Consider the following 27,552-nt stretch of genomic DNA (forward strand, 5'->3'; position numbering starts at 1 on the left):
CCTCAATGTCCTATTTGGATACAGGACATCATTATTTAAACTTGTCTAGGCTTAGAAAAGCCCTCTGGGTCATTAGCCTAGTAACAGTCTGTGAATTTATGAATCTATGAATCATTGCTAGTGCAATTTCTAAGTGTGTGCCAGTAATGATGCACTTGCTTTGGGAGAATTCTCCCTTCTTGAGTTGGCGCAACTGTGAAGTCACACTATATATATGTATGTCTATACATACATTTTATATATATATATATATATATATATATATATATATATATGTGTGTAAGTTTGGGGGTGAGAATTACCCACCACATCAGAAGGTACAGGCGGCTTGCCCCCCTACAAAAAATCAACTACATTTTTTTTTTGTCTTTTGTATTTCAGGCATTTTGTTTTTCATCCTTTTTGCTTTCAGGAAGTCAGCATTTATTAGGAGAATCATCAGTCTGTCCAGTCAGGACACAAAATACAAATCAAATTTAAATATGTCGTTTAGCTTGCAAAGGTCATTGCAAAATCTGAGAGACGTTTTAGGCTTGTGTGCCAGCACAATGGAATTATTCCACTTACTCTGCGATTCCTTAACCTGAAGTTTAAGCATTGTTCATATTTCATCCGTAACTACTTGGAGGTGGGACTCTAGTATTACATCTACAGCTATGGTTTCTGTGTTGTGCTTAATTAAACAGATAACTTGTATTTCATTGTTTCTGAGCACAAATTATTTTACTTGGTGGTCCTGAGACACTGATCGCATCTCCCATAATTTTACATCAGAACATTCTCTTCACAAGCTTAAACACACCATGAAGCTCACTATTATGGCCCCTGCTTTGAATCAGATTCACAAACAGCACACGTTTTCTAAGCTATGGAGCCACTCCTTACCAATATGGCAATAATTCTACATTGGTGTGCATCTGTTAAAGTATATAAGTTTAGAAGTAGATGTAAATAACCTCCTCCAAATTACAGCTTTAGCAAAACAGCACACATCTATACATAAAGGTTAAAAACTCAAAATGTATTTGTTTTTCACAAGGAAACCTACCCTACTGGTCAAGCGCATTAATTATCACGACTTAATGCAAACTTAATACAGACAAAATAAACTAAAACATTGTTATTATTTCATAATTTACTTAGGTGAATAGAGCTTACCTCCCTGGGCCTCTACTGAAAATGGACATGTATCCAGTTGGACTAGCCCGGTCAACAAACGTCAAATAAAATAAAAATAAAATAAAAAACTTTACGTACCCAGCGTAAAGGAGCAGCACCTTCAAAAAAATGCTGGCTATCGCCATAGATAATATCTAAAAATGTGATGGTTATATGCTTACCATATTACCAAAACTAGCAAAATGTTTGGAACAATATACAGGACAAAACTATTTCTACTCACTGAAAGAAAATATAAATAAAAAAATGCAATAATAACATGGCAGTGGAGTGAGATTCAAAATATCATTAGAATAAACTAAAACATCTTAGCACCTTGGCTGTGGCCTTTGAGGAATTTAAACAGAACAAAAGAAAAGTGTGCATATAAATGGTGGAAGCAATCCATCAGTCAACAACCATTAAGCTAGTTAAAAACATAACAATTAGGGAATTACCCAAATACCAGAAACATTTAAATCATAAAAGCACTGGCACTCTTTTTTTAGTCCAGAACCTGGCAAATATTACAGTTCAAGATAAAATGATTTCAGTTAGTAGAGCATTACATTTCAAGATAAACTGATTTCAGTTAGCAGAGTATTACATTTCAAGATAAACTGATTTCAGTTAGCAGAGTATTACATTTCAAGATAAACTGATTTCAGTTAGCAGAGTATTACATTTCAAGATAAACTGATTTCAGTTAGCAGAGTATTACATTTCAAGATAAACTGATTTCAGTTAGTAGAGTATTACATTTCAAGGTAAACTGATTTCAGTTAGCAATTACATTTCAAGATAAACTGATTTCAGTTAGCAGAGTATTACATTTCAAGATAAACTGATTTCAGTTAGCAGAGTATTATATTTCAAGATAAACTGATTTCAGTTAGCAAAGTATTACATTTCAAGATAAACTGATTTCAGTTAGCGGATTATTACAGTTCAAAATAAATTGATTTCAGTTAGCAGAGTTTAGCTATTACATTTCAAGAAAAACTGATTTCAGTTAGCAGAGTATTACAGTTCAAGATAAACTGATTTCAGTTAGCAGAGTATTACATTTCAAGATAAACTGATTTCAGTTAGCGGAGTATTACATTTCAAGATAAACTGATTTCAGTTAGCGGAGTATTACAGTTCAAGATAAACTGATTTCAGTTAGCAGAGTATTACATTTCAAGATAAACTGATTTCAGTTAGCAGAGTATTACATTTCAAGATAAACTGATTTCAGTTAGCAGAGTATTACAGTTCAAGATAAACTGATTTCAGTTAGCAGAGTATTACAGTTCAAGATAAACTGATTTCAGTTAGCAGAGTATTACATTTCAAGATAAATTGATTTCAGTTAGCAGAGTATTACATTTCAAGATAAACTGATTTCAGTTAGCAGAGTATTACATTTCAAGATAAACTGATTTCAGTTAGCAGAGTATTACATTTCAAGATAAACTGATTTCAGTTAGCAGAGTATTACATTTCAAGATAAACTGATTTCAGTTAGCAGAGTATTACATTTCAAGATAAACTGATTTCAGTTAGCAGAGTATTACAGTTCAAGATAAACTGATTTCAGTTAGCAGAGTATTACATTTCAAGATAAACTGATTTCAGTTAGCAGAGTATTACATTTCAAGATAAACTGATTTCAGTTAACAGAGTATTACAGTTCAAGATAAATTGTTTATTTTTCAGCCAAAAGCTGCTTCTCTCTTTCACCTTTTCTTCATTAACTTTAATCTCCTCTGCCAGTCATACTGAATCATAACAAACGGAATCCATTTGCTATACATTCTCATTAGGTCTGCAAGGCACCTGTTATTGCTTTACATTAATGCACTTAATAACATTTTGGATTTTAGTTAATAGTCACGTTATTCTTTTTTTTCTACACTACCATACCGCAACACTATACTACCAAGCTGTTACTGCCTATAATAAAACAGGTAACTAGGTAATGTGTGTTTTGTTTTAATTAGATTAGTAAATAGTCTACATTTGGCATCTCCAGATGTGAATGAGAAATACTTACATGCACGTGACTCATAAGGTACTGTGCAGTAGTAACTGTCAATCACTACAGTCAGTCTGAAGAAAACTCACCTTACAAGAGCCCTACCCTCTGACACTTCACTCCAGATAAAGTCTGAAATCAGATATTGATGTCACCAATTTCTGTTAGAATGGAAATTCTGTGTCCATCTGTACTTTTAAATATGAGCTTTTCTAACTGCAACTACAAGTCAGACTGACACACAGGATAGCTGGCAACACTAGGCATTCTGCAGTCTATATAGTACAAGTGTTGTGTATCAAGGAAAGTGAGACGAAGCAGTTCATGTAGATGTGATTAAGGACTGTTTTACTCACTGCTTTAGTACATACAGTCTGCATGGAAAGGAATGGAAAATTCTGATAAGCCAACACAACGTAATTATATGTGCCTGGCTATTAAGATGGTACCCACCAAGAAACTGGATACTCCTTTTTGATAAGGGCTGGCAATACCTTCGGTCAGTGTTATAGTATGTTGTCTTTAGTTATCTTATCCAAATGCTGACATTTCTTGCCTTTAGAAAGAATCAGTATGTAGTCTGCCTGCTTGCTGGTACTGCTGCCCAAAATCTTTGTATATATAAAAACCAACCACTCTGTAGCCATATTCCTACAACCCGAGTAGAAAAACTGTTTTAGTGCAAAAAACATTAAAATATCCAAATATAAGAACAGTATAATCCGAATACAATCCAAATAAGGTCAAGCGCTTTCGTCATCAGACTTCATCAGAACATTTTACCATTACTTTCCTACACATTTATATAAAAAAAATTGTCTCCATTAAACAACAATAATTAGTTCTTAAAGTGAAAATGCCTAAATGTAAAAACATTAAAACATTAAAACATGTCCTTTTGAAAGGAAAAAATATGTGCAAATATAACTTTTTAAAAAAGAGATAAAAAGTGAGGGAATTAATTTAAATTGCCACCTTGCTTCTGCCCTAAGCAGTTTATTAGTCCAATCCCCACCCTAGTATTCTTACTAACTACTTCAAGGATACCAAAGGATACCAAATTGAAAAGAATGTAAAGGGTTCATACTAATGTGCTTAAGCAATTAGGTGGCAATTTAAATTAAATGCTACTGAAGCTCCAGGTATTAATGAACACATAAATATTAAACCTGAATTAAAGTATAGGGCATCTAAACTTTAAAGCTTGTATTTTATATATATTTTGTAATTCTTCCCTTTATTTTAATGATTTTTACACTAAAACAGTTTTTCTACTCGGGTTGTAGGAATTTGGCTACAGAGTGGTTGTTTTTTACATTATTGGTGGCGTTTTCCACTCTTACACCCTGCTGTTGTTCTTTGTATACATAAAGTTACGGCTGCTACTGTAGAATCTTCCGACTCAGTGATGATCATCATTTAATAATTTCTACCATATTGTCAAGCTGAATAACTCAGTCCATCTGCATGGCTACCCCTACAATGTCACAAATCACAAAGCAGAAATATGCAAGAAGGGAGAATTTTCTTTCCAGATGGAGGTGATATGTCAAGTGTAAGAAATGATAGATACCCTAACTATATTTAATCCACTTCACTAGCTTATATTGTGGGGAGTAGTTCATCTACAAAATTCTACCTTGAGAAGCATTACATCTTGTCAAATACAGCACGGATTCTGAGCAAGACATGACACTAATGCAATTAATTACTAAGGTGACTACGTTTTTCATATTTGTACACAGGCCGGATGTATAGGCCGAATGGTAGCAGTTGAGGTTTGGTGCACACAAATTACAACATGCTGCTCCTGGGTCACAGCAACCATGATGTGAAGTATTTGCTGAGAAAATGAAACTGATGGCCACAGGACAGAACAAAGATCTGAGAGTGCTGCCCATATCTTGGCTAGACCATCAAAAACAGACTCAGTGAGAAGTGGCAGCCAAAATAATGTTGGGTGTATCCTTTTGGGACTATGAAGCAGTACAATACTTAATGGGGTAGCATAAGAGACCATGAGGTACTATACACTCTAGAAACTCTGTATTAAAACAGCAACCTTTAGAAAAGCCACAGTTTAGATGCAAGTTCAATACATGCAAAAGCACAGGTGCAATCAGCAAAATAATCTACAGAGAAAAATAATTAAATGAAAATTGAAGACTCTAATTCAGACCTCGATGTATAGAAACTGTACTGATTTCTGTTGTCAGTGTGTCAGCCTTTTGTCAAACAATATTTTCAGACGTGAGTTCTGGTCATACAGATTCAGTCTGTGTCATATACTGTTTCTAAATGCAGTTAGCTGTAATCAGACTGTCTTGGGCTGTTGTGCAATGTTTTAACCTTAATTAGCTGTACTTACACTACCTCGTCTTGGCTCTCCTTCATTGTGTCTAACTACCTTTAGCAATTTTAATCTTGTTTTCATTAGTCTGTCTTAGCAATGTTTATAACTGTTGTTACCTGAAGTCATGCTGTCTGCTAGACTTGCCAAATTACACTGACCCATTCAGACTACCCCTGTAGTGGGAACCATTAGGTTCTTACTGGTTTCTAGCCACATTGTCACAACATGGTTATTTTCAGAGAAAGTAACCAAGATGTACATTACAGCTAACATGCAATAATCTGAGTTTATTGTATTTAATGTATTCTTGCCTTTTTTGTTTGATGTACAGAGCATTCTGAAAAAGGTGGAGGAAGGTTCTGAAAAGGAGGCTATTGCTTTGAAGGCTTATCAAGAACTTGAATCTGTAAGTAGTGCTTGTATCACAAGTTTCCTGCCTAAAGCTTGCAAGAGATGCATTTGCATGAAGTGTCCTATAGATGACTACATCTGTATGACTAGATTGTTTGTCCAGGAGTACACATGTCATTATACGAGGGAGTTGTTAATCTAGTCAGGGTAACTTCAACTATTTTTCTGGTGTTCCACTCAGGTACATCTAACAAAGACATCTGTAGATGTCATATGTACTTCGTATGTTGAACATATCTCTGATTTTTGTCTATTTATTCCTCCATATTTTCTGCAATGCTAACTTAGATCACTGAAAAGTTTTGCATAAATGATACTTGTTGTCAACATATTTTATTACTGTTCAATATAATATACCCCTCCACACACATACACACACACACACACACACACACACACACACACACACACACACACATGCACACATACCCATGCACGCACACACATACATGCACATGCGGGGTCTACTTCTAAATTTCAAAGTTTCAAAATGTGGAATTTGTTATGGTCGAGACCATAAGATCGAAGTTTTGAAATTTCAAACTGTTTAAATGGAGATCGCCATACAGCATGAAATGGTATATATTTACAGTTTTCCTCACGCATCTTGGAGTTGATATATTTAATTAGCAGGGGGTGTGGGGGGTGCAGGGGACCCCTGCAAAAATGTAAAAAAAGATTTTTTTGGTTTTATTTTTTTTTATTTAAATTTCAAAGTTTCAAAACTTCAATCTTATGGTCTTGACCATAAGAAAGTCGATGTTCTGAAACTTCAATATTTAGAAATAGACACATACATGCACATACACACACACACACACACACACACACACACACACACACACACACACACACACACACACACACACACACCAAACATGACAGTAATTTATAGAATTACATTAGCTCAAAATTCTATATAGTTTCAGAGTGTTGAATTCTTGAATATTGCAAGGGACCAAGCCATTTAGTTTTTTAACATATTTACTTTTCTTGAGAAGAAGAAAGGCAAATAGTCCCCTTCCTGTCTATTAGACATTTTTTCTTTATTTGAGCACAAGGTTCTAGGAAAAGACCACAGATAAATATAATAGAGCTAAAGACTGCAAATTTAGGGAGCTGTGCTAATCTCAGTAAGAGACAAAATAATTTGTGGTGTGAGAAATGATGCAATAAGGGGGCAGGGGGATATTCTTGACTGTGTATCATAGTATGAGGTGCTCCTTAATGCGATCATTATTAGTTTCATTGTATGGGACTAGAAATACATCTAAAATAAATGCTTTACAAGAGATCATTATTGCAGTACTCCCTTACAAATGGTACTTATCCACTAGGATACCAGTACATCTGGCTATTATACAAAGCTCAGACTCCTTCCTGACTTGCTGCATGCCTGCCCTTAGCATGACCTGTTATGACTGTATAAGTCGAATGTACAGAAATACAACTTTCTTGCAGCTAGTCCATGTATGCAAAGTTCAGTCATTGTCACATTCAGTCATCCATTTTGATTGATTTCAGTAGCAGAGACTCAGGCAGTTAATTATCTCATTGGAGACCCTTTCTCTGTTTCATTATTTTTCTGTGAGAAGCTTATTTTATGTTGGTCATGTAAAAAAGGAACTTCAGACTGTGGGTGTTACTTTCCTTACTAGGACTCCCCCTTAAGTTGCTTAGTTTGTCTTGGGGACAGAACATGATATAGAAGTCTATTTTATTTGACAGGCTGTTGCCTGTACAACTATGAAGGAAGAGTAAACTAAACACTCTCAAAACTTACACAGAGAATAAACAGATTCAGACATTAGCTTGTTTTGCCATGGCATTGTGCTCTTCATCTTCCAATGTCAACCCTCAGATATAAAATAAATACAAAACAATCAGAGTTCTTGAATTGAACTAGCCTTCCACCTCTCTTTATGAGTCTGAAATGATCATATCTGCAACATTTCTTTTGTAACAACTGGATCATCTGTCTTCTTCTCCTAGGCCCTGTAATGTTGCCCCCCCTTTGGAATGACAAAGGAGTTTAACATGCCCAGTCAGACTAACTGTAAGGCTGGTTCAGCTGGGAAGGAAGAACCCAGATTAGTTTTAACTGAAGGATAAGGGGGTATACACTAACTCTTTGTTTGCAGGACATTCTGTTCTCCCTCATCAAAGTCAGATGTTCAACTTCCACCTATTGACTATATATCTAGATATTTCTCATAAATCTACTATAAAAACTAAGTATGTTCCTCCCAACCCCTCTTTTCAGTCAAAAGACTAGTAGAGATGACTGGTTTAATTTTGCCCAGGGTTTTTCAAAGACCTTCCAGCTTTTCAGATTGGTTGACTTTCCTCTTCTTCACCTTATTTTACTCCTTTAAAGACAAAATGAGATGCCTCTTCTTCTTCTTTTTCTTTTTCTGTGGAGGAAGACTTTTCTGATTCAGACCAAGGAGGTCTAGACTATGCATCTACGATGCCTTCCTTTTCTGAGTGTGAATTGGATACTGATGACACCTTATCTTTGGATTCTCCTAATGAAGAGATTTCTTTTAGGGATAACATTGTCAAAATGAAAGATTATTTTAAATATGGAAACAAAGAAGTCGCAGAGTCCCAGGCAAAATATCATGAACTCCTAAATATGGATTTAATTTCCTAATCCTATTTAAGCTAACATTGGCCAATGGAGGGAAAAAGGGAAAAATCACCCCTTGTCTGGCCCCCATGTCTATGACAAACAGAGGGACACAGTGATGCCTAAACTAACAAGCCCCACCTCACATAATCTCTAGAAACTTCCTAGCTAACATGCCCCCTCCTAATAAATGTCCATAGGGACACAGTTGTGTTGAATTTCACAGCTAGACTTATAAAGGCCCTGGTGTTCATTAGCCTAGTATATAATTATAACCCTATGAACCAAGAATGATCCCAAACTAGTAGGTACTCCACCTCTTTTGGGAGCACTATAAGCTGTTTATCTGGCTGCTGCATTAGCCTTTGATGACCAAACTCCAGCCTCCAAAAAGCCAAATAGTTTTTTAGAGTTCCCGACACTCGTAAATATCTCTATAAAATTGCCTTTAGTGATCCAGCTGGTATCTATCCTAATTTAGGTGATGGGTCCAGGATTATTCCTATTCTTAATTCTAATCTTAATAATAAAGAGAATAGAGGTTTTGATAGTTATAGTAAAAAGGTTTATATCTCTGTCACCTTATCCTTCAATGCTATTAACTTGTAAGTCTACATGAAATACCTTCTAGCCATTGCAGATAACGTGGTCAGATTATAGTTAACATTCCTAAAGCTGATATTAAGGCTAACTTTCTAGATATGCTATATTCGGCCAACAAGGTAATTAAACATACCATAAAATATGAGTCTGATGCTGTTAAAGCTGCTTCTATGACAGCCACCACTGACTCTGTCATGAGGAGACATGTTTGACTAAGGCTTTAACCCTTACCAGAAGATGTTAGAGCTCATTTGCTAGATGCTTTCTTAAACAAAGACGTGTTATTTGGGGATCCTTTTGCAGAAGTTTTCAAAAAGATAGATGAAAGAGGGAAAATTATGCAAAGTATAAACAATGGATCAAAAGGCTCCAGTTCACAAAGAAACGATTTCTGTTTATCCTTTCATTTCCCCATACCTCAGCCTACTTCCTCAGAAAATTGCAGGAAAAATCTTTTTTTGACTTCTAGTCTGGGAATCTATCACAGCAGTCTCTTGGGTGCCAGGTATCATCAAATGGCTCCAAATTCCAATGGGCATCCTTTTCTAAACTAGCTTTGGGCTCCAGGCATATTACAGGTTTTAACAGGCAACATGATGGTGATGTGGTAAATGAACAATAAAACAATAAACAAACAAAGAGAGGATAAGAGCTTACTCCCTTTGCAAGCTGTCCATGACAGCCTGGGATTTAACCATTCAACACAGTCTGTTCCTCCAGGGAGCATACATTCAGAACAAAATACAGTGGCAGACACCTTAAGCAAAATGGCTATAGCCACATGCTACAATGACAGGTCTTCCTGCAAATAGTCCACCAATAGAGAATCCCTCAAACAGATATTTTTTTACCACCAAATACCTCCAAACACAACAAACAGATAAAGTTTTTCTGCTCCAGGACACATTGCAAAGAGGTCTGGAAGACAGATAGCTTTTTCAATTTCCAGGACAGGGATGTTTCCTTATGCCTTTTTCCCCTTTTCTCTCATTTCTAGGTTCTTCAAAAGATAAGGAAGGACCTTCTAATAATGCTGTTTACTCCCTTTGGTCCCAAACAACACTGATCCAGTTGTCTAATTCAAGCTCCATCCAGACAGGAAATGTTTATGCATGTGTTTCTACTTGCGTTTTTTTTCAGCTTTAATTGTACAGCTTTTATACAATGTTCCTATTTGCTGTACTATTTTAACTTCATTATTACTAGTTGTATATTATGAATGTTTATTGGCTTGTTGTTCTGCGGCTTTTAGAGTTAATGAATGATTTAATTATCTGACCAACTGGATACCTATTACTGTTCAAACGCAGACTATTTAAACTGCAGTAATTGTGTTATTATTTTTATGTTCTGATGAAGTCCTGAGTTGAATGAATGAAAGCGCTTAACATTTCTACAGTAAACATTGTCGCTTTTTATGGAGTGGACTGTTCCTGTAAGATTTGCAGCCAAGTTAAACAAAGAGTACAGCTGGTGACTACATGAACCCATTGATGTTTTGGTTACTAGTATCTGTTTTTACCCTTAACCATACAATTCAACTCCCTTCTTTTTACTCACCCCAAACTAAGGGGAGAAGAATTATTCAATGTTTAGATGTTTACAGACACCTCATGTTTTATTTGGATAGAACTAAAGATGCAAGAAAAACAAATCAACTTTTTGTATCTTCTGATGAAAAGAAAAACAGCGAGGCAATTTCTAAATAAACTATGCATGGCTTTCTCATTCTGTTTGTTTCTATTACTCTTGCCTCTGGCAAGGACCTACTGGAACATGTAAAAGCAAACTCTACCACAATGGTTGCTATTTCAGGAGATTTTTTGAAAGGAGTAGAATCTAGGTCTGTCACAGTAGCTGCTTGATCCTGGTCCTGTGGTCACACATTTTCCAAACCATTTACCAAACATTATAAATAGGATCTTTTCTCCAGAGACAGAAATGGCTTTTACAAAGCTGTTCTGCAAAGCATCCTGAACTCTGGTTCTGCCTCCTCCATCTACTCTGTTTGAGGTTTGGGACTCATCCTATTTGTAAGGAGTAATGCAACATTGATCTTATGAAGAACATAGTGCAAATGTGTAAGTAACTGACCATAATGATAGATGTTCAAATAGATAACTTTTACAGTGCATATACTCACACTACACCCCCCTTGCTAGTCACACTCTTTGATAGGGTTGGGGTACACTATTCTATTTATTTATCCCCCCATTTTCTCTTTCTAAAATTTGAATTAGAGCTCTTGGCTTCAACCTTCAATTTAGGTGGCAGAAACTTCTATGTTATTGCACATCTGCACATATGTTATTGCAGATCTGTATGTTCCTCGTATACTAGCATGTTGGCTTGTGCTGAGGGAGGATGTGCAGATTATGAGGAAAGAGCCTGACTTTTGCAGACTAGTTTGACATATGAATATCCTAGTAGAAAATTCTCATTTGTATTGAGTACTGCAATAGTGATCTATTCAAACATCTATTAATTTCATAAGTTATCTACACAGCTGTACTTTTTAGGTGCATATCTAGCCCTTCTTTCTTCTTCTTCTTCTTTTGGCTTTTCCCAGTTAGGGTTCACCACAGTGGATCATCTGCCCACTCATGATTGGCAGTGGAGTTTTACGGTGTCGAGTTGCCAGCCCGGTGCCCAACCTTCCACAGAAGGCACACGCACACACTCACACCTAGGGACAATTTAGAGTGTCCAATCTACCTACTGCATATCTTTGGGATGTGGGAGGAATCCAGAGCACCCAGAGGAAATCCATGCAACCACAGGGAGGACATGCAGACTCCGCACAGAAGGCACCCCTGCCGAGAATCAAACCAGAGAACCTCTTTCTGTGAGGCAGCAATGCTAACCGCTGCACCACTGTGGCCGCCCTGTGCATATCTAGCCCCATGCCCTAAAATAAGAAAATTTACAAATACAGCCAATCATGAGTGCTTTGCAGAGCATTACCCATTTATAAATACTCCTCAAGGAGTAGGTTTTCTTAACCTTCTCACAAGCTGTGAGAGTGCACAGAACAAGTAGCAGAATATTAGCAAATATTCATTTTATAAATTATTGGTACAGTGGAAATTACAACACTAGATACTATGAAGCCTGGAAATGCTTCTGATATATCAAAGATAGTGAAACAGGTGTGTAAAACAAATTGTTGGAAAGAATGCTAATATTTTAAAGGACAGAATGTGGAATATAAAAATAGATAAAGGAGAAGAATAAAAGATATGGTTCTCCAGATAATTTAAAAGTTTTGGATCTGGTTTGGCACTTAAGTGAGAGAGATATGCATACATTATGAGCCTGTTCCGGCCTCTGGATGGCACTTTTAGGTCAAAACCTGTAAACATTGAAGAGCAAGCCAAAAAGGTGCAGTTTTCTTGTTTAAGTAGTTGCACTTAGAGATGTTAATTCTCTTAATACATATGGATGGTGGCTTGTGAGAAGTTATGAATGGTAAAAATTATTTACACTCGAAAAGCAAAAAATGCGCATGTTGAAAATGATAGAGATTTTTGAAATACTCTACAGAACCATAACAGGGATAGCCATGATATCTTGCGTAACTGTACTGATTTAGTTGCTATTTATTTATTTATTTATTTATTTATTTATTTAACCTTTGTTGACCAGGTCAGTCCCACTACACAATGTGGTATTTATCCAACTAGGAGAGATTTGGGGAGGGTATTGGGGAACTTCCCCTACTCTTTTTGATATGTGCCAAGGGATCTTTTACATCCACCCGAGCTACCACCAACTCAGATGGGACCTGCGGTTAATATCTCATCAGAAGGGTAGCACACTCAGGAATGCAGCATCACTCTTATGCTGCACTGTAGTGTCAGCAATTGATCTACCTGGTGTGGGAATAGAACCCCCTGCCTTCTTTACAAAGGATGAGTGTGCTGCCTGTGGCACCACTAACACTGACTGATTTATAGGCTTAAGAAGCTTGTTCATGAGAATAATGCTTTGTCACCAACTCTTATACCCAGGGAAGAACTTGTCTGTCTCAGAAGTAAAGCTGAACAGGAACTGATGACAGTGGCAACATTACATTTACATTAAAACACAAGTAGAGCCAACACAATCAATGGACACTATTGTGAAAAAAAGATAAAAATTGCATTTGTATTGCTCCACCAGATATGGAAAAAGAGATGATAAGAGTTAGAGAGGGAAAGAGAAAGAAATAGAATTCCCTATTTATTTCAGTTGAATGCATAGCCTCAAGAATGCCAAATGTTAAGTTTTTTCTCAATACTAGATGCAGACTATGGGTTTCCAGCAAATGAAAATAGCAGAACAACACTTCAGATCGAGTAGACTTAATAATATCACTAGGAAGGCAAAGATTCCTTTGGACTTTGGTATTTCATATGTACCAGAGATGTTTCAAAGAGCTGTTGTACAAGTAATAAAGGACTGAAAATGTGTTATGAGTGCAAGTGATGATATAGTAATGTGGGATCAAATGTAAGAACAGTATCTCAGAAAGCTTACAGCTGCTGAACAGAGTAAGACAGCATCATTTCCAACTAAAGGAAAGCAAATACAAACACTTAAAGATCAGCCTGGAATGTATGGGATATATTTTAGTAACAGAGGGTTTGAAATATGGTCCAGAAAAATGTGAGCAATTATGCAGATGAGAGGTCCAGAAGACAAACAGACAACACAGAGAAGAAGAGCTTGATATTCTGTGGATACTGCCACAGTTACCAATGAGAAAGAAATATAAATGAATACAGAGAAGTACTGATTCTGACTTAAAGGATGCAGTTACTGAAAAAATGATACAATGAAAGGTTAGTATGAGCAAATGTCATCATTAAGGAAATATCTACAGCCTTATTTTTCTTTAAGTAAGTTGAGTCTATGGCTTAATGTTCAAAACTGACATAAGCATAACCCTCTCAACTGAAAATAAAAACATATGCTTGAAAGGGTGCATGAGTCAAATTTGGGAATAGTAATATACAAAAAAAGACAAGGAATATAATGCTTTAACCAGGAATGTCAACTCATATATGTAGGACAAGTAGTGTAGAGCTGTGCCATCTGTAATGTATACCATAACAGCAATCCAAAGGAACAACTGATAGCCCATCCAATTCCAAGTCATCCACTGAGGTGACTGGGCATTGATTTTTTCAAGTAGCGTGTATCTCACATATATAGAAGATCTCCAAAATAATCAAACCGATAGAAAGAACACAATTGAGGGCAAGGGATCTCTGACATTGTCATATCTAATACTGGCCTGCAATATACAGGTAATAAATTTAGAAGACTTGTGCATGAGCAGAGATTCACACATATAACATCTAGTCTGCACTATCCCCATTCCAATGGATAAGTGGACAGAATTACCTGAACAGTGAAGAACCTAATGAGAATGGGCTCTTCTGATAGTTAAAAGGATTTACGTCTCACAGTTTTGAAATACAGGAATACACTGTTGTAGGGACTCAGTCTCTTACCAGCTCATTGGTTAATAGGCAAAAGGTTGAACATCAGATTTCCTATTTCAGTTACATTGTTGATTCTCTAGTAAAATAAATACTGAATATATATGGTTACACTGTATTTTATCAAATTAATTAATAAAATAGCCCCTGGTGAACACAGGAAAACCAGCAGGATGTGAAATGCCAGAATATGAATAAAATTAAAAATTGCCTGCTGGTTTACACTCACGGAAGATGCGAATACCTCTGCTCAAATTCTCTGTCCTTTGATAAACCAGTTCTGCTGCCTCGTAGCAAGGTATATAAAAAACGTAACGCTGCAGAAACTTTTTTAATAAAATTGACTGTTCAGTCCAAATAAGTTGTACAGCACTGATAACAAAGTCCATGGAAACATGAAAAACTGTAGAAACCTTGCAAAAAACCTTTCAAAAAATCGACTGTTCAGTCCAATAAAGATGCATTTATACGTGAACCAGGACACAGTTTATTCGGGTGAGCGCTTTCGCTTACAGCTTTTTCAAACCACAAAAACAACCTATCAGGAGCACACTTTTATACACATATTCAGTTGATTAAATAGTACTAATTAATCAATTAAGAATAAAAGGTGTATACACACCAAAAGTCACTATAAACTTGTAATAAAATAAGCATATCAAATACAAGTGTATAGTAAAAAACACTTAAAAACATTTAAGAAATATTTGTACTGATGCCTATATATAAAAAATAAATAAACATATACCATAACATGCAAAAATCTAATATAAATATATATATATATATATATATATATATATATATATATATATATATATATATAAAAGATATAAATGTGTAAATTTGCATATTTTATATATGTTTGTGTTTTTTGTATGATGTGTATGTATGTATATATGAGAATTGATTATACTCCTAGAGATAAATCATAAAGAATGCATTAAATATACAATAAAACTAAATAGATATATAATGGTGAAATGTAGCAAGCTTTTCTATACTTGTATATAAAATATATAGGCATAAATAGTATAATATAATTAAAAATGTGTTGGAATGACTAAAAACAAAGCAGTTGTGTGTAATGATTAAACTGGAATACATAAACTATGCGATGTATATCTAAATGAATATGAAAGGGGATGAAAAATCTAAAGTCAAACATATATAAAATATGCAAATTTACACATTTATATCTTTTATATATATATATATATATATATATATATATATATATATATATATATATATATATATATTTATTTATATATATTTATATTTATATTAGATTTTTGTACGTAATGATATATGTTCATTTATTTTTCACATATACGCATCAGTACAGATATGTTTTAAATGTTTTAATGTGTTTTTTACTATATACTTGCATTTAATATGATTATTATATTACAAGTTTATAGTGACCTTTGGTGTGTATACACCTTTTATTTTTAATTGATTAATTAGTACTATTTAATCAACTGAATATGTGTATAAAAGTGTGCTCCTGATAGGTTGTTTTTGTGGTTTGAAAAAGCTGTAAGCGAAAGCGCTCACCCGAATAAACTGTGTCCTGGTTCACGTATAAATGCATCTTTATTGAACTGAACAGTTGATTTTTTGAAAGGTTTTTTGCAAAGTTCCTACAGTTTTTCATGTTTCCATGGACTTTGTTATCAGTGCTGTACAACTTATTTGGACTGAACAGTCAACTTCTTAAAAAGTTTCTACAGCGTTACGTTTTTTATATACCTTGCTACGAGGCAGCAGAACTGGTTTATCAAAGGACAGAGAATTTGAGCAGAGGTATTCGCATCTTCCGTGAGTGTAAACCGGCAGGCAATTTTTAATTTTATTCGTATTTTATCAAATATTTAAATGGTTGACCTGCAAATGGTCAAGACTGTTTTATTGCAGGTTTATTTTGTTGATTTAGGACTTGCTCCCCTGATAAGACCCACTTTAAAGCCATTTCTGAGGAATGTGGCTCAGATTCTATACAGAGGGCAGACCTTATCCTTCCAGGACCCATGTTAACTCATTTAATCCTGAACAGCAGAGGGCTATTTAATGCTTTTGCCTCCTAAGTTCTTCTAAACCAGGAAACCACTTGCTTCCTGAGAGCTTTGTTTCCAAAATCTTTTACTGAAAACACTCTTCATTAGATTTATAATATCTGCTAAATAGTGTGAATTACAAAAGGTGTGAAATATGATATTATTTTTGTAGATAATTGGTCATACACTGATGTTAGTATCAACTGCCTGTCTGTAGATGCTGATTTTATATTGCATATATATGAAATAGAAACTATTTTGTTTGCCAGAAATACTGGTGTTATGGTCCAACAATTGGTTATATCACTGTAAATGTGTAAGTTAGAATCAAGATAGCAATGAGGGAATTATTCACCAGTTCAAGAGCTATGCAATAATGTATGACAAGAGGGGATGGCATATTGTTTCTTTGTGATGCTGCTGATTCTATGCAATTTGTGCACAGAACAATTTTAAAATATTTCAAAATAATATTAACCTATAACACCATTTGTATTAGGTGGCAAGTATCAGTAACAACACTGTGTACCTCAAGAGTTTGTATAAGATGACACCATTTGTTCACATATAGGTCACACAGCTTTATGAAGTTAATGCAGTGAAGAAAATATAGATAACAGTCATAACTGTTTTACCAAAACAGCAATAATATCTCAGAATGACAAAACATTACTCACCATGTTTTAATTACATTTTTTACTAATAGGTTCATAGGTTCATAGGTAGGTACTAGGCTATTGGCCCGAGGGCCTATATATGCCTAGTCAAAAAGGTACCCTGGCTTTCACCACCCAAGAAAATAATTTTCCTGTGCCCCTGTCATTGTTTGAATACATCACCAGCAACATTACAGTATCACACTATATTTTTGCATTAGTAATGTATACATGGAAGTATGTCCTCATTTTTCATAACTTTTCATAAACCCTGCTTAATAACCCTAGCTCTGCACAACCCATTCTGACAATTTCAGTGTCAGGCTTAGCAATCATGTCAGCTTGTAGATGCCACCTTGTTAGTTTTATGTATATACTTTTTCCAGGAATTCAGAAGTAACTTTGACAACACTGATAACTATACTCATTTCAGGAGTACAGGAAGTCTCCTGTAAACATGAGTATACTCTTACAGGATACACAGGATCTCTGCTTTCCTGACTTCTATACTCTTGTAGGAAGCATTGAGTTAAAGGCTGTTTTGATGTTTCTATGGACCAGGCTTTCATGTTATTATGTTGCTAGCCACTGGTCAATTATGTGAATATTCAACCATAGATTATCATAGATACTATAATCATATATATATATATATCAATATCTACCTCTATTAATATCTATATATCTTTCTATATGGGATGTTTGATAATGGTAAATGACCTTAAATGCTTATGAACTAGAATGATTTGCATGTCACTGGGTAAGCAGAAATTCCAGCGTTTCAGTCTGAATACATACCCCATGGAAGTAAAACCACATCTTCTGTTTCTGTGTTAAACCACATATCCTATCTCTGACTACTACATATTAAGTATCCTAAAATAACAGTGCACTTAGGTGTGCAACGTTTATTCATGGTGATCCAGTCACTATAGCGTTTTATGTCTGTGATCATTCAATAACTGGAAAGTGATAGGTGGTGATTCAGTTTCTGCCACTATGGTCAGGTGTCCTGTGACTCATTTGACATGCACAGAGACTTTTCCCAGCAATGCTGTTTTATGTGTACTGTTACACTGTGCATTGTGTACTGTACAGCCCTGCCCAGTTATACTGTCTGTTACTTTTATGTAAACATGCCACAACAATGTTGTTTATTCTGTACTGTTAAATATGACATGCATAGATCTGCTTTGTTTGAGGAGTACTGCTATTTATATGACATGGTATAGATGACATTCAGTGCACTGCACAGGCTTGTCCCAGTAAAGTTGTTTGATAGGAACTGTTACCTAAAAAAATACAGACTTGCCCATTAATGCTGTTTGATGTCCTCTGTTACATGTAGTATTTACATGCCTGCCTCATTAATCCTTTCTGACATATAATATTATGTACAACATACATAGACTTCTCCCATTCATAATGCTTGATAGGTACTGTTACACGAAATATGAAATGGTCTGCCCTAGTAATGTTGTTTGATGTATGTCATATCTAACAATAAGATTATTAATGGGCTCTGTTACAAGCATGCACAAACTCATCACAGTAATACTGTTTGATGTATACTTTTAATACGTGCACTATCAAAACTCCTGATTTTTGCCAAACTGCTTGAAAGACAGCTTCCTGAGAGACCAAAAACTTGACTGCTGTGTCTTCAAGTCAAAAAGCAGAAAACCATAAAAAATTAGTACCTTTGATGGCTGACAAGCCCTCCTGCACAAGCAATTTGAGGGGCTGTGGTCCCCAACCCCTACTGCTTATATTTTCCAACTCTAAAACTGTGCAATGATTGAGAAAGGAGAACAGTCTGACTATACACAGGACTGCTGCCCTTCAGCTTTGATACTGCACTTCAGTTTTTACTTGCGGTACTTCATTAGGATAGTCAGTGAGAAAAAAACTCATCTGCCAAGGAATTAGATGACGACCATGCTTTTACAAAGAGATATAACTAGGGAGGGGTGAAGGGGACTGCTGTCTGGACCACAAGCTGTTAGGGAGGAGTGATCAGCACATGAAAATTGTGCAATATTGCTTTATATTTTTATTTTATATTAGGGTATTGTAGCTTCATAGATGAATGCCAATACTACATTTGTGGTCATACTGAAGTACTCTGTATGTAATTAGTAATCACAGCAAGCTACTTGTTACAGTTTTAGAGTGCAAGAGAAATTTTTTAGTCCAACTTTAATTTGAGGATGGTGACAGATTAGCTTGTACAGGCCTGTTTGATATGTAGAATTACATACAACTTGCAAAACAGCCTTTTAATACACAACCCCACTCTTTTGTTAGCATATCAGAGTATTTAAATAACTTGCATTAAACATGCCTATTCCACAAAGTACAAGTTTCTGCGATTTCAACACATTTGTTAAATATTATTTATTTACTTTCATGCATTTAGTATCCAGGACAGTCTAACTTAGCAGAGCTCATTTTCAGCAGAGGCCTGGGGAGAAAAGTTCTAAATCATAATGTTGAATACAGCTTAAACACAAATAAAATGTATGTATGAGAAAAAGTATCAACATGAATGGCACAGAGTGTAACAGTATTTTACATACTATTGTTATGTAAGAATCAGTAGTAGTAATTTGAAATGGAATACAAAGCAATGTCTTTTGGCTTTTCCCGGTTAGGGATCGCCACAGCAGATCACCGGTCCGCAGATTGATTGCCAGCCTGGCACCCAACCTTCACAGAAGGCACACACACACACACACACACACACACACACACACACACACACACACACACACACACACACACACACACACACACACACACACGGGCCTACCTGCAAGTCTTTAAAGCTCACTTGACTGCAGAGAGGACAAGCAGACTCTGCAGAGAACGCCCTCCAGCCAAGAATCGAACTGAAGAACCTCATGCTGTGAAGCGACAATGTTAACCACCCTGCTGTATAGTAATTTGAAATGGAATACACTAATTAAAAAAAAGATCCTCAGTGTGAGGCTTAATATTTACAATAGCATATGGTGCTGCGGTAGCTTTGTTGCCTCACAGTAAGACATTGCCCCATTTGATTCTCAGTTAGAGCGTCTTCTGTGTGGCGACATGCGTGAATGGGCGTTCCTTCATTGAAGGTTGTGCATCAGGCCTGGCAAGTCGGCATGTACAAATCTACTGCCAATCATCAGCGGACCAGAGTTCCGCTGTGTCGACCCCTAACCGGGAAAAGCCGAAAGACACAACAACAACATACAACACTATTGCCAGGATTCAAAGTCACCTTGCATAGTACACAAAATTGTACAAGTGGCTTTGTGTAGTTTACAAGGAGGTACTGGTATGAAAGTTGTTCTGACCAGTACTATTCAGGAGCCCACATCCCTTTGATAGGGGGAGTAGTGTGTTGCAACCCACCTGCTGAATCAGCTAGTAATGAAGATAGATGGCACTGGGGCATTGAGCCTACATCTACCTGGTTGTTGCAGGTACTTGGAACCAAGGCAATTATGCTGCAATAAGTAGGGTTGCTGCTGTGGCACTGAAGCTCACTGATGTTGTGAAGCCACTAGTGACCCCTGGTAAACCTACATCAGGTCTTTGGCAAGTCAGTTGTTTGAAAGCACAGCTCAAAGCAGGTGGTAATTTCCTTCTAAGGCTAAACACCATCACAAGACAGATAGTCAATAAATACCATAAGGCATAAGAGAAAGCTGAAATGAACTTTGAAAAGAGAGATCAGGTGGGTATGAAACTATTCAGAGGTAAAATGGTGGTGTTTGGCCATCCAGGAAGATTTGTCCCTCTCCCCTTCCAGGGCAGTAAGAGACTACCTCAGGGGAGCTAGCTACAGTCAGGCACATTTTCAGCACAGAAGTGGGATGGTGGCTCCCTTCCATGGATCAGAGTGTTAAGTACTCAGCATGACCTTTTGATGCATCCTGCAGTCAGGAGAAATTACCACCTCTGCATCCCCCCCTTCCCATCATTATAGTGGGTCACATGGGCTAAGGGGTCCTCAGCTCCATGGGAGACTGTTGTTTGGGGCAGACTGTCCTCACTGTAGCCCGACTGTATCTCAGTGTCAGGTCAGGAGGCTCGTTGTTGTTATTTGGTATCTGGGGAATTGACAATGATATACCTGTGCCATCTTGAAACAAATGAGGGCTGTTATCCCCAAGATGAGTGAGAATACCCCACCCATGCAAGGGTACACCATTGGATTATCTGTCCTGCCCTGTCAGGGAGGTAGAGCATGAGCATATCACATAGGCTCTGAAAGTTTAGCTATGGTTAGGCAGGGAAAACCAGAAAAATATATGCTGGAGATCCATAGATGTTGTGATGTGCAAGTCAGTCATCCAACTTGTTTATAGACAATGAAAGACTAATTAAACTGTCTAGTAGTTGTCCTCTTCTGACATTTCCTATAAGGATAGCTGGAGGTTAACAGGCATAGTTTTGTCTAGTAAAGTGAATCACTAGAGGTCTTGGGGCTAATATGATCTCATCTTTATCTAAGACTTACAATTTGTAAAAACCTGACTCACTGGTTTATAGGGGGAATGGAGTGCGAGTGTCTAGTGGATAACTTCTTCTAACCAGAAATGGTGCTATGGGATTAACTGGATGCTAAATTAACACACTAAATGTAAATTCTTATCAGACCCCAAACAAAAAAAGGGTAGTAGATACAGACAGCAGAACAATGCCCACAGACATCAGAATCCATTGAATAGTGTGTTGCAACGCACCTGCTGAATCAGCTAGTAATGAAAATGGATAGCACTGGAGCATTGAGCCTACATCTGTTTTTTGCAGGTACTTGGAACCAAGGATGAATGTGCCACAATATGTAGGGTTGCTGCCATGCCACTGAAGCAAGGTGAGAGGGTCTTGCAACCTGTACTGGTGCATCTCTTGGTGATAGTAAAAATATTGAAAGAAGACCTTTAAAGGCTAAAGTGGAGAAGGATTCCATATGAACAGCAAGTGAATATAGGTCAATCAGTCCTGACCGATTGGCAACAACCATTCTCAAAGAACATGTGATAGCCTTTGTTACCCTCAGCCAATCAGAAGGGAGTCAGATTGAGATCCCTTCATCCACAGTGACATAGATGAGTGCTTCATGGCATCCAGTGCAATGATGTAAACAATCCTGGAGAAGTTGATGGTGCTTGCCAGAAGAGTTTTCTTTGTTAAGGTCAGAGTTCCTGTTTGCCCCAAAAAAGGAGCTTGTGCCTTGGAAAGAGTCACAGTTCCATTGATGTCAGGTGAGCATTTGCTGGCACTTGAAAATCTGGGGGTGAGGGTAATAAGCCTTGCACCAGGCCAAACCCATATCCATAGAAGGTGAACAATACATGGCATGTTAAATAATCTGATTCATGGTCAGGATTTCATACATAGCGCAGCAGCAAAAAGCTGCAATCTAATGAAAGTCAGACTTTGAGCCAGTCTTTTGTTTCATGACTACTACAGACAGTGGTATATAGGATTTGCACCCTTATGGAAGGGCAAGGCTCCTACCATGCAGTCCACCCTGCGTCTACCTATGCTTACTCAGCGCATCTAACATTTTCCAGATGGTTGTGACTCTTTTATTGACAGTGCCACCCAGCATTTCCATGTCTTTGATTCCCAACTGGTTCCAGTTGAGCTGTCTCATGGATAGGCGGGAAACTTACCATGGATGAAAATGTGGGTAAGGACATGAGGAGTATCTGAGGAGCCAGTCCCATGTCACCAATTTTATGCAATAGTGGTGTACTGACCTGCAGACCAGCAAAGCATCCAGTCTTTAAATGTCCAGAAAGGAAATGAGACCAGGCAGAGTAGTATGGCAGTACCCTGAGAGGGATGCTTTCACTCCTGCTGTCCAGCACACACTCAGTCTTGTAGTTTTAGGCTCAGGCTTGGTCCAGATAACTCAAATTCTTTGGGGCCACAATGGCTGAAGAGACTTTCAGCCCAGCTTAATAATAATCCCAATGGTGTCTGAGTGACTGGTTGCCTTGAACCAAATGCATGGTCCTGGACATATACATGTGGGTCATGTGGGTCAGTACTCTGGAAGCTGGAGTATCCCCAATGGGCAAGAATTAGACCAGGACCCTCAATCTCTCCATGTCCACCATACCTCCTGCTACCAGTCTTAGAGGGCACATGGATCTTTTTAAATATGGAGTGGAGGTGTAGCTCTCAGACACTTAACCCCTACAGCCATGAACAAAGAAGTAGTGAACCCAGGAATGGGCCTGAAGTCTCAGCATCCTTGCAACTTCAAGTGGTCAACATCTGGAGCTAGGTTTTAAACTGGAGCCTCCTCGCCTCAATAGCTACAAAGAAAGGCATATCAGACTATCTCAAACCTAGGACCAGTACTGAGTGATAGCTGTGGTCCACCCCTGGGATTTGGGCTTTGAATGTGGACCTCCCACCCCATGCAGTCATGGAAAAGGCATTTTGGACTATTTCAAATGTAAGCCTAGCGACCAGTTGTCATGGGGTTCTGGGTTTTGAAATTGACTTCTCAGCTACCATAGTAAAGGAGATCAAAGTGATGCATGATTCTGAACTTGAGATTGCGCATGGAAGCTGGTCTTCTATGTAGTCTCTCAGGGTGCACCACTGGGAGCTGTTATTTTGAATTTGGACCTCCTAACCTCTTCAGCCAAAGGAAGATGATTCAGCCTGTACAAAACCCAGGAACAGGCCTGGAGGTCAGCTATACAACTTGGCTTTGAATCTGATCCTCAGAGCTCTTAGAATCAAGGAAAAGATATATTAGGCTGCCTTAAATCTGGAAGCAGGCCTGGGGCTGGCAGTCCATGCAGGCTTATGATAGGCAGACCCTTGGAGTTGGGCTTTGAATTTGTGCCCTCTAGGTCATGTGGTCATAGAAGAAGATATGTTGAGCAGATATGAATTCAGGACTGAACCTGGGGTCAGCCATCTATGCAGGCCTGAGGTGGACACCCCAGGAAGCCAAGTTTCAAATATGAGCCTACTAACCACTACTGTTGAGGAAAATGACTGCTTTGAACTTGTTACCAGGCCTGGGGCTAGACCTTCTCTGCACATTGCAGGGGGCCACCATAGGAAGCCAGCTTTCACATCTGGGCATCATAGTCACTATATTGGCAGAGAAAGATGTATCAGACTGGGTATGAATCTGAACCCAGTGTCAGGCTGAAGTCTGAGGATGGGCTGCTACACTTTTGCCAGTGCCATGGGTATGTCAGCCTTGAATACAATCAACCTAAACCCCCTGGACAAGTCAGCCTTTGTGCTCTGTACTTTCATCAAACCATCATATCAAGGTGCAGGGCAGCAGAAGGCTTGAAGGCATGAGTGATCAGACATAATTAAGCAGTCTCCAGGGCTCTGGAAGAGGATAGCAGCAAACCATAATCAGGAAGGGAGAGTTCTTACTTGTGCAAATAAGGAGAGGCTGATCTGGGAGAGCTTCAGCTTGTATAATGCGGGTCTGGAGGTGGTACCTCCCTCGCAGAAGTCCTGGTTCCTCCACTAGAGAATAAGTCACTGCCTTGCATACCTGGATTAAATTAATTTGACTGTCTCAAACTGAAGCAAGTTCCATGAGCTAAGTTTGAGGTGGAGTACTCATTCCTTTGTAAGGGCTACAGATTATACATTTTGCAAAATGACAGCCTTCATGAGAATGTCAGGTGGGATAGGAGGCTCTGGCTATCTATATGCATAGCAGGAGGCTCATCTTCTTGCTTTCCTGAACCACAGACCTACTCATCCTTGCCAGAAGTCTGGAAGAGACACTGTTTTCTATTTGCTACATATCTGAGAACACTAGTGCCTGACATAGAGAGGCAGAGGAGGGTCAGGCTCCCCCTTTGAAGTCCTGCAGTCTTGGGAAAGCCTAAATCACTTTGGTAGAAGTCTAGATGAGAGAGGGTCTACCTGCCTGCAGCTGAGGGAGTGTTCCACAAGGTCAACCTACTGAGGAAAGTTCATCGCCCATATAGTGCCCAAAGACAAGCATGATCCAGCACAGGCAAACTCAAGGAGAATGGATGGTTGGGTGGACCCTCTGCTGGCCCATGCTCACTACAGGTGGTGGTGCATCCCATGAGCTACCTAAGTTGATGGTACCCAACCACCCTATTGCAGTCTAAAGAATACCATCTGCCTTTCACTGTGGGCCTGGGACTGCTCAGAGTTGTGTAGAAGGTGTTGAGGGGTGGGCTCCCCTCAAACATCATATAGTCTTTACCAGAGACTAAGTTCCTTCAGTGGGAGTCCAAATGAGGCAAAAACGTGCCTTCTATGGTGGAAGGGAGTTCCACAAGGTTGGTCTGTGGAGAATGGGGAGTCATCCACCTTGATGGCCCACAGGCACATATGATCTGATATGTTTAGGCAGCCACAAGGAGAATAGAGGGTAAGGTGCATCCCTGGCTGGTCTGTGCCCACTGCAAGAGGTTCTTCTCCTAATCCTTGTCCCACCTTGCAGTAGCCTGGAAGGTATTCCATCTGCCACCTGCTTCTGGCTTGACAGCTTGAGACCTAGGTAGGAGGTGGCCAGAGAACAAGCTCCCCTTAGAAGTCCTGAAGCCTTCTCTAGAGATGAATTTCTCTTGGTTCAATTCTGGAGGAGAGAGGAGCTGTCCACCTGTAGCTGAGGGGAGATCTAAAAGGTCAACCAGCAAAGGAGGGTTCATCTTCTGCCTGGCCTGAAGGCACACCTAATCCAACATTGTTAGGTAGACTCAAGGTGAGTGGAGAGTTAGATGAACCCCTGCCAAGTTCCCTGCCCAAAGAAGGAGGTATCTATCCTGGGCTTCCAGAGGCAAGGGTGCCCCATCAAATTGCAGCATCTTGAAAGTATTGCATCCACCTTCTACTGCAGGCTTAGGAGCTGGGAAGTCTGGGTGGAAAGAGACCAGGTCGGACTGTCCCTCAGAAGTTCTGTGGCCTTCACCAGAGACTAATTCCCACTCTGTGGAAGTCCAGATGAAAGAATCTCTTCCTGTTTGTGCCCAAGAGGAGTTCCATGAGGTTGGGCTGTGGATGTATGGAGGAGGGATTTTTTCCCCTCTAGAAGGCCAGAGAGTACACATGATCCAGCCTTAAAATAATAAAAGTTTGAGTGAAACCCCTGCTACTCTCTACCAACTGCAGGAGCTGCATCCCCTGGGCTTCCTGAGTTGAGGATAAATCTATCCAACAGAAGTCTGAAAGAAATGCCACCTGCCAACCCATGTGGGCCTGAGAGTATATGGACCTTGGTAGGGTAGGTCAAAGAGTGGTCTTCCTTCCAAAGTCCAACAGGCTTCATCAGAATCAAAGTCCCCTTGGGGAAGTTCAGATATGAGAGGAGCTATCTACCTACAGCCAAAGGGAGTTCCAGGATTTTGGCCTGCAGAACATTTCATCCTCCTAGAGGGCCCAATGGTACTTTTGTACAGGAAGTTTCATATCCTTTGACATCCTGAGGGCATGCATGATCCAAAGCAGTTTGACAGTCTTCAGGGAGATGTAGGGTCTGCTGAGTGGTCTAACCATCCTTACATGGGGGATAGGAAGATGCTCTTCCCTGTCCCCAAGTCAGGAGCTGTTTCCCCTTTTCTGTAGAAGTCCAAAAGGGCCCTGAAGTCCAGTGATCTAGTTAGGGAGTCTTAAAGAAGTCCCACAGCCTCCACCAGAGACTCCTTCTCCTCCTCCTCAGAACTCCAGATGAGAGTGAAGCTGAGGCCCTGTGCCCAAGAGGAATTACACAAGGTCAGGCAAAATCAGAAGGTCGCTTTCTCAAAAGGCAGGATGGCATACATGATTTAACACAAATCCTTTCAATCACTAAAGGGTTACATATTCCAGACTTAGAAGACCACTGAAAAAAGCAGACAGAAAAATGTACAGTTTTAAAGCTCATCATGATCTGAAAGACTGAAATATTACGTTCACTACAATGTCTGTAGAATCTGTACAAAATTATTTGATGTAACTGACCCATAACACACTTAGTGTAAAGTTAAAGTTAATTTGAACTGATTAATGTAATGTAATTTAGAGTAATCTATACTAACTCATGTATATACAAAATACATGTAAAGGAATACAGCATGTGCTATGTACGACTTTAAATGCTAACGCTTAACTATAAGAAGTCAGCATGTCATACAGTTCACATTCCTTTAAGAAGTTCAC

The 27,552-nt window shown here is 38.3% G+C and overlaps 1 protein-coding gene across 1 annotated transcript in view; it reads left to right on the forward strand.

The window, feature by feature from the left end:
• NGEF (neuronal guanine nucleotide exchange factor) overlaps positions 1 to 27,552 on the forward strand; it is a 760,193-nt gene that overhangs the window by 577,539 nt on the left and 155,102 nt on the right. Inside the window, exon 10 of the mRNA XM_044070587.1 lies at positions 5,863 to 5,937. Coding sequence (XP_043926522.1) covers positions 5,863 to 5,937 — 75 coding nt within the window. The remainder of the gene's footprint in view (positions 1 to 5,862; positions 5,938 to 27,552) is intronic.

Source organism: Protopterus annectens, chromosome 4.part1 (genome assembly GCF_019279795.1).
Source record: "Protopterus annectens isolate FY-2018-M chromosome 4.part1, PAN1.0, whole genome shotgun sequence".
NCBI lineage: Eukaryota > Metazoa > Chordata > Ceratodontiformes > Protopteridae > Protopterus > Protopterus annectens.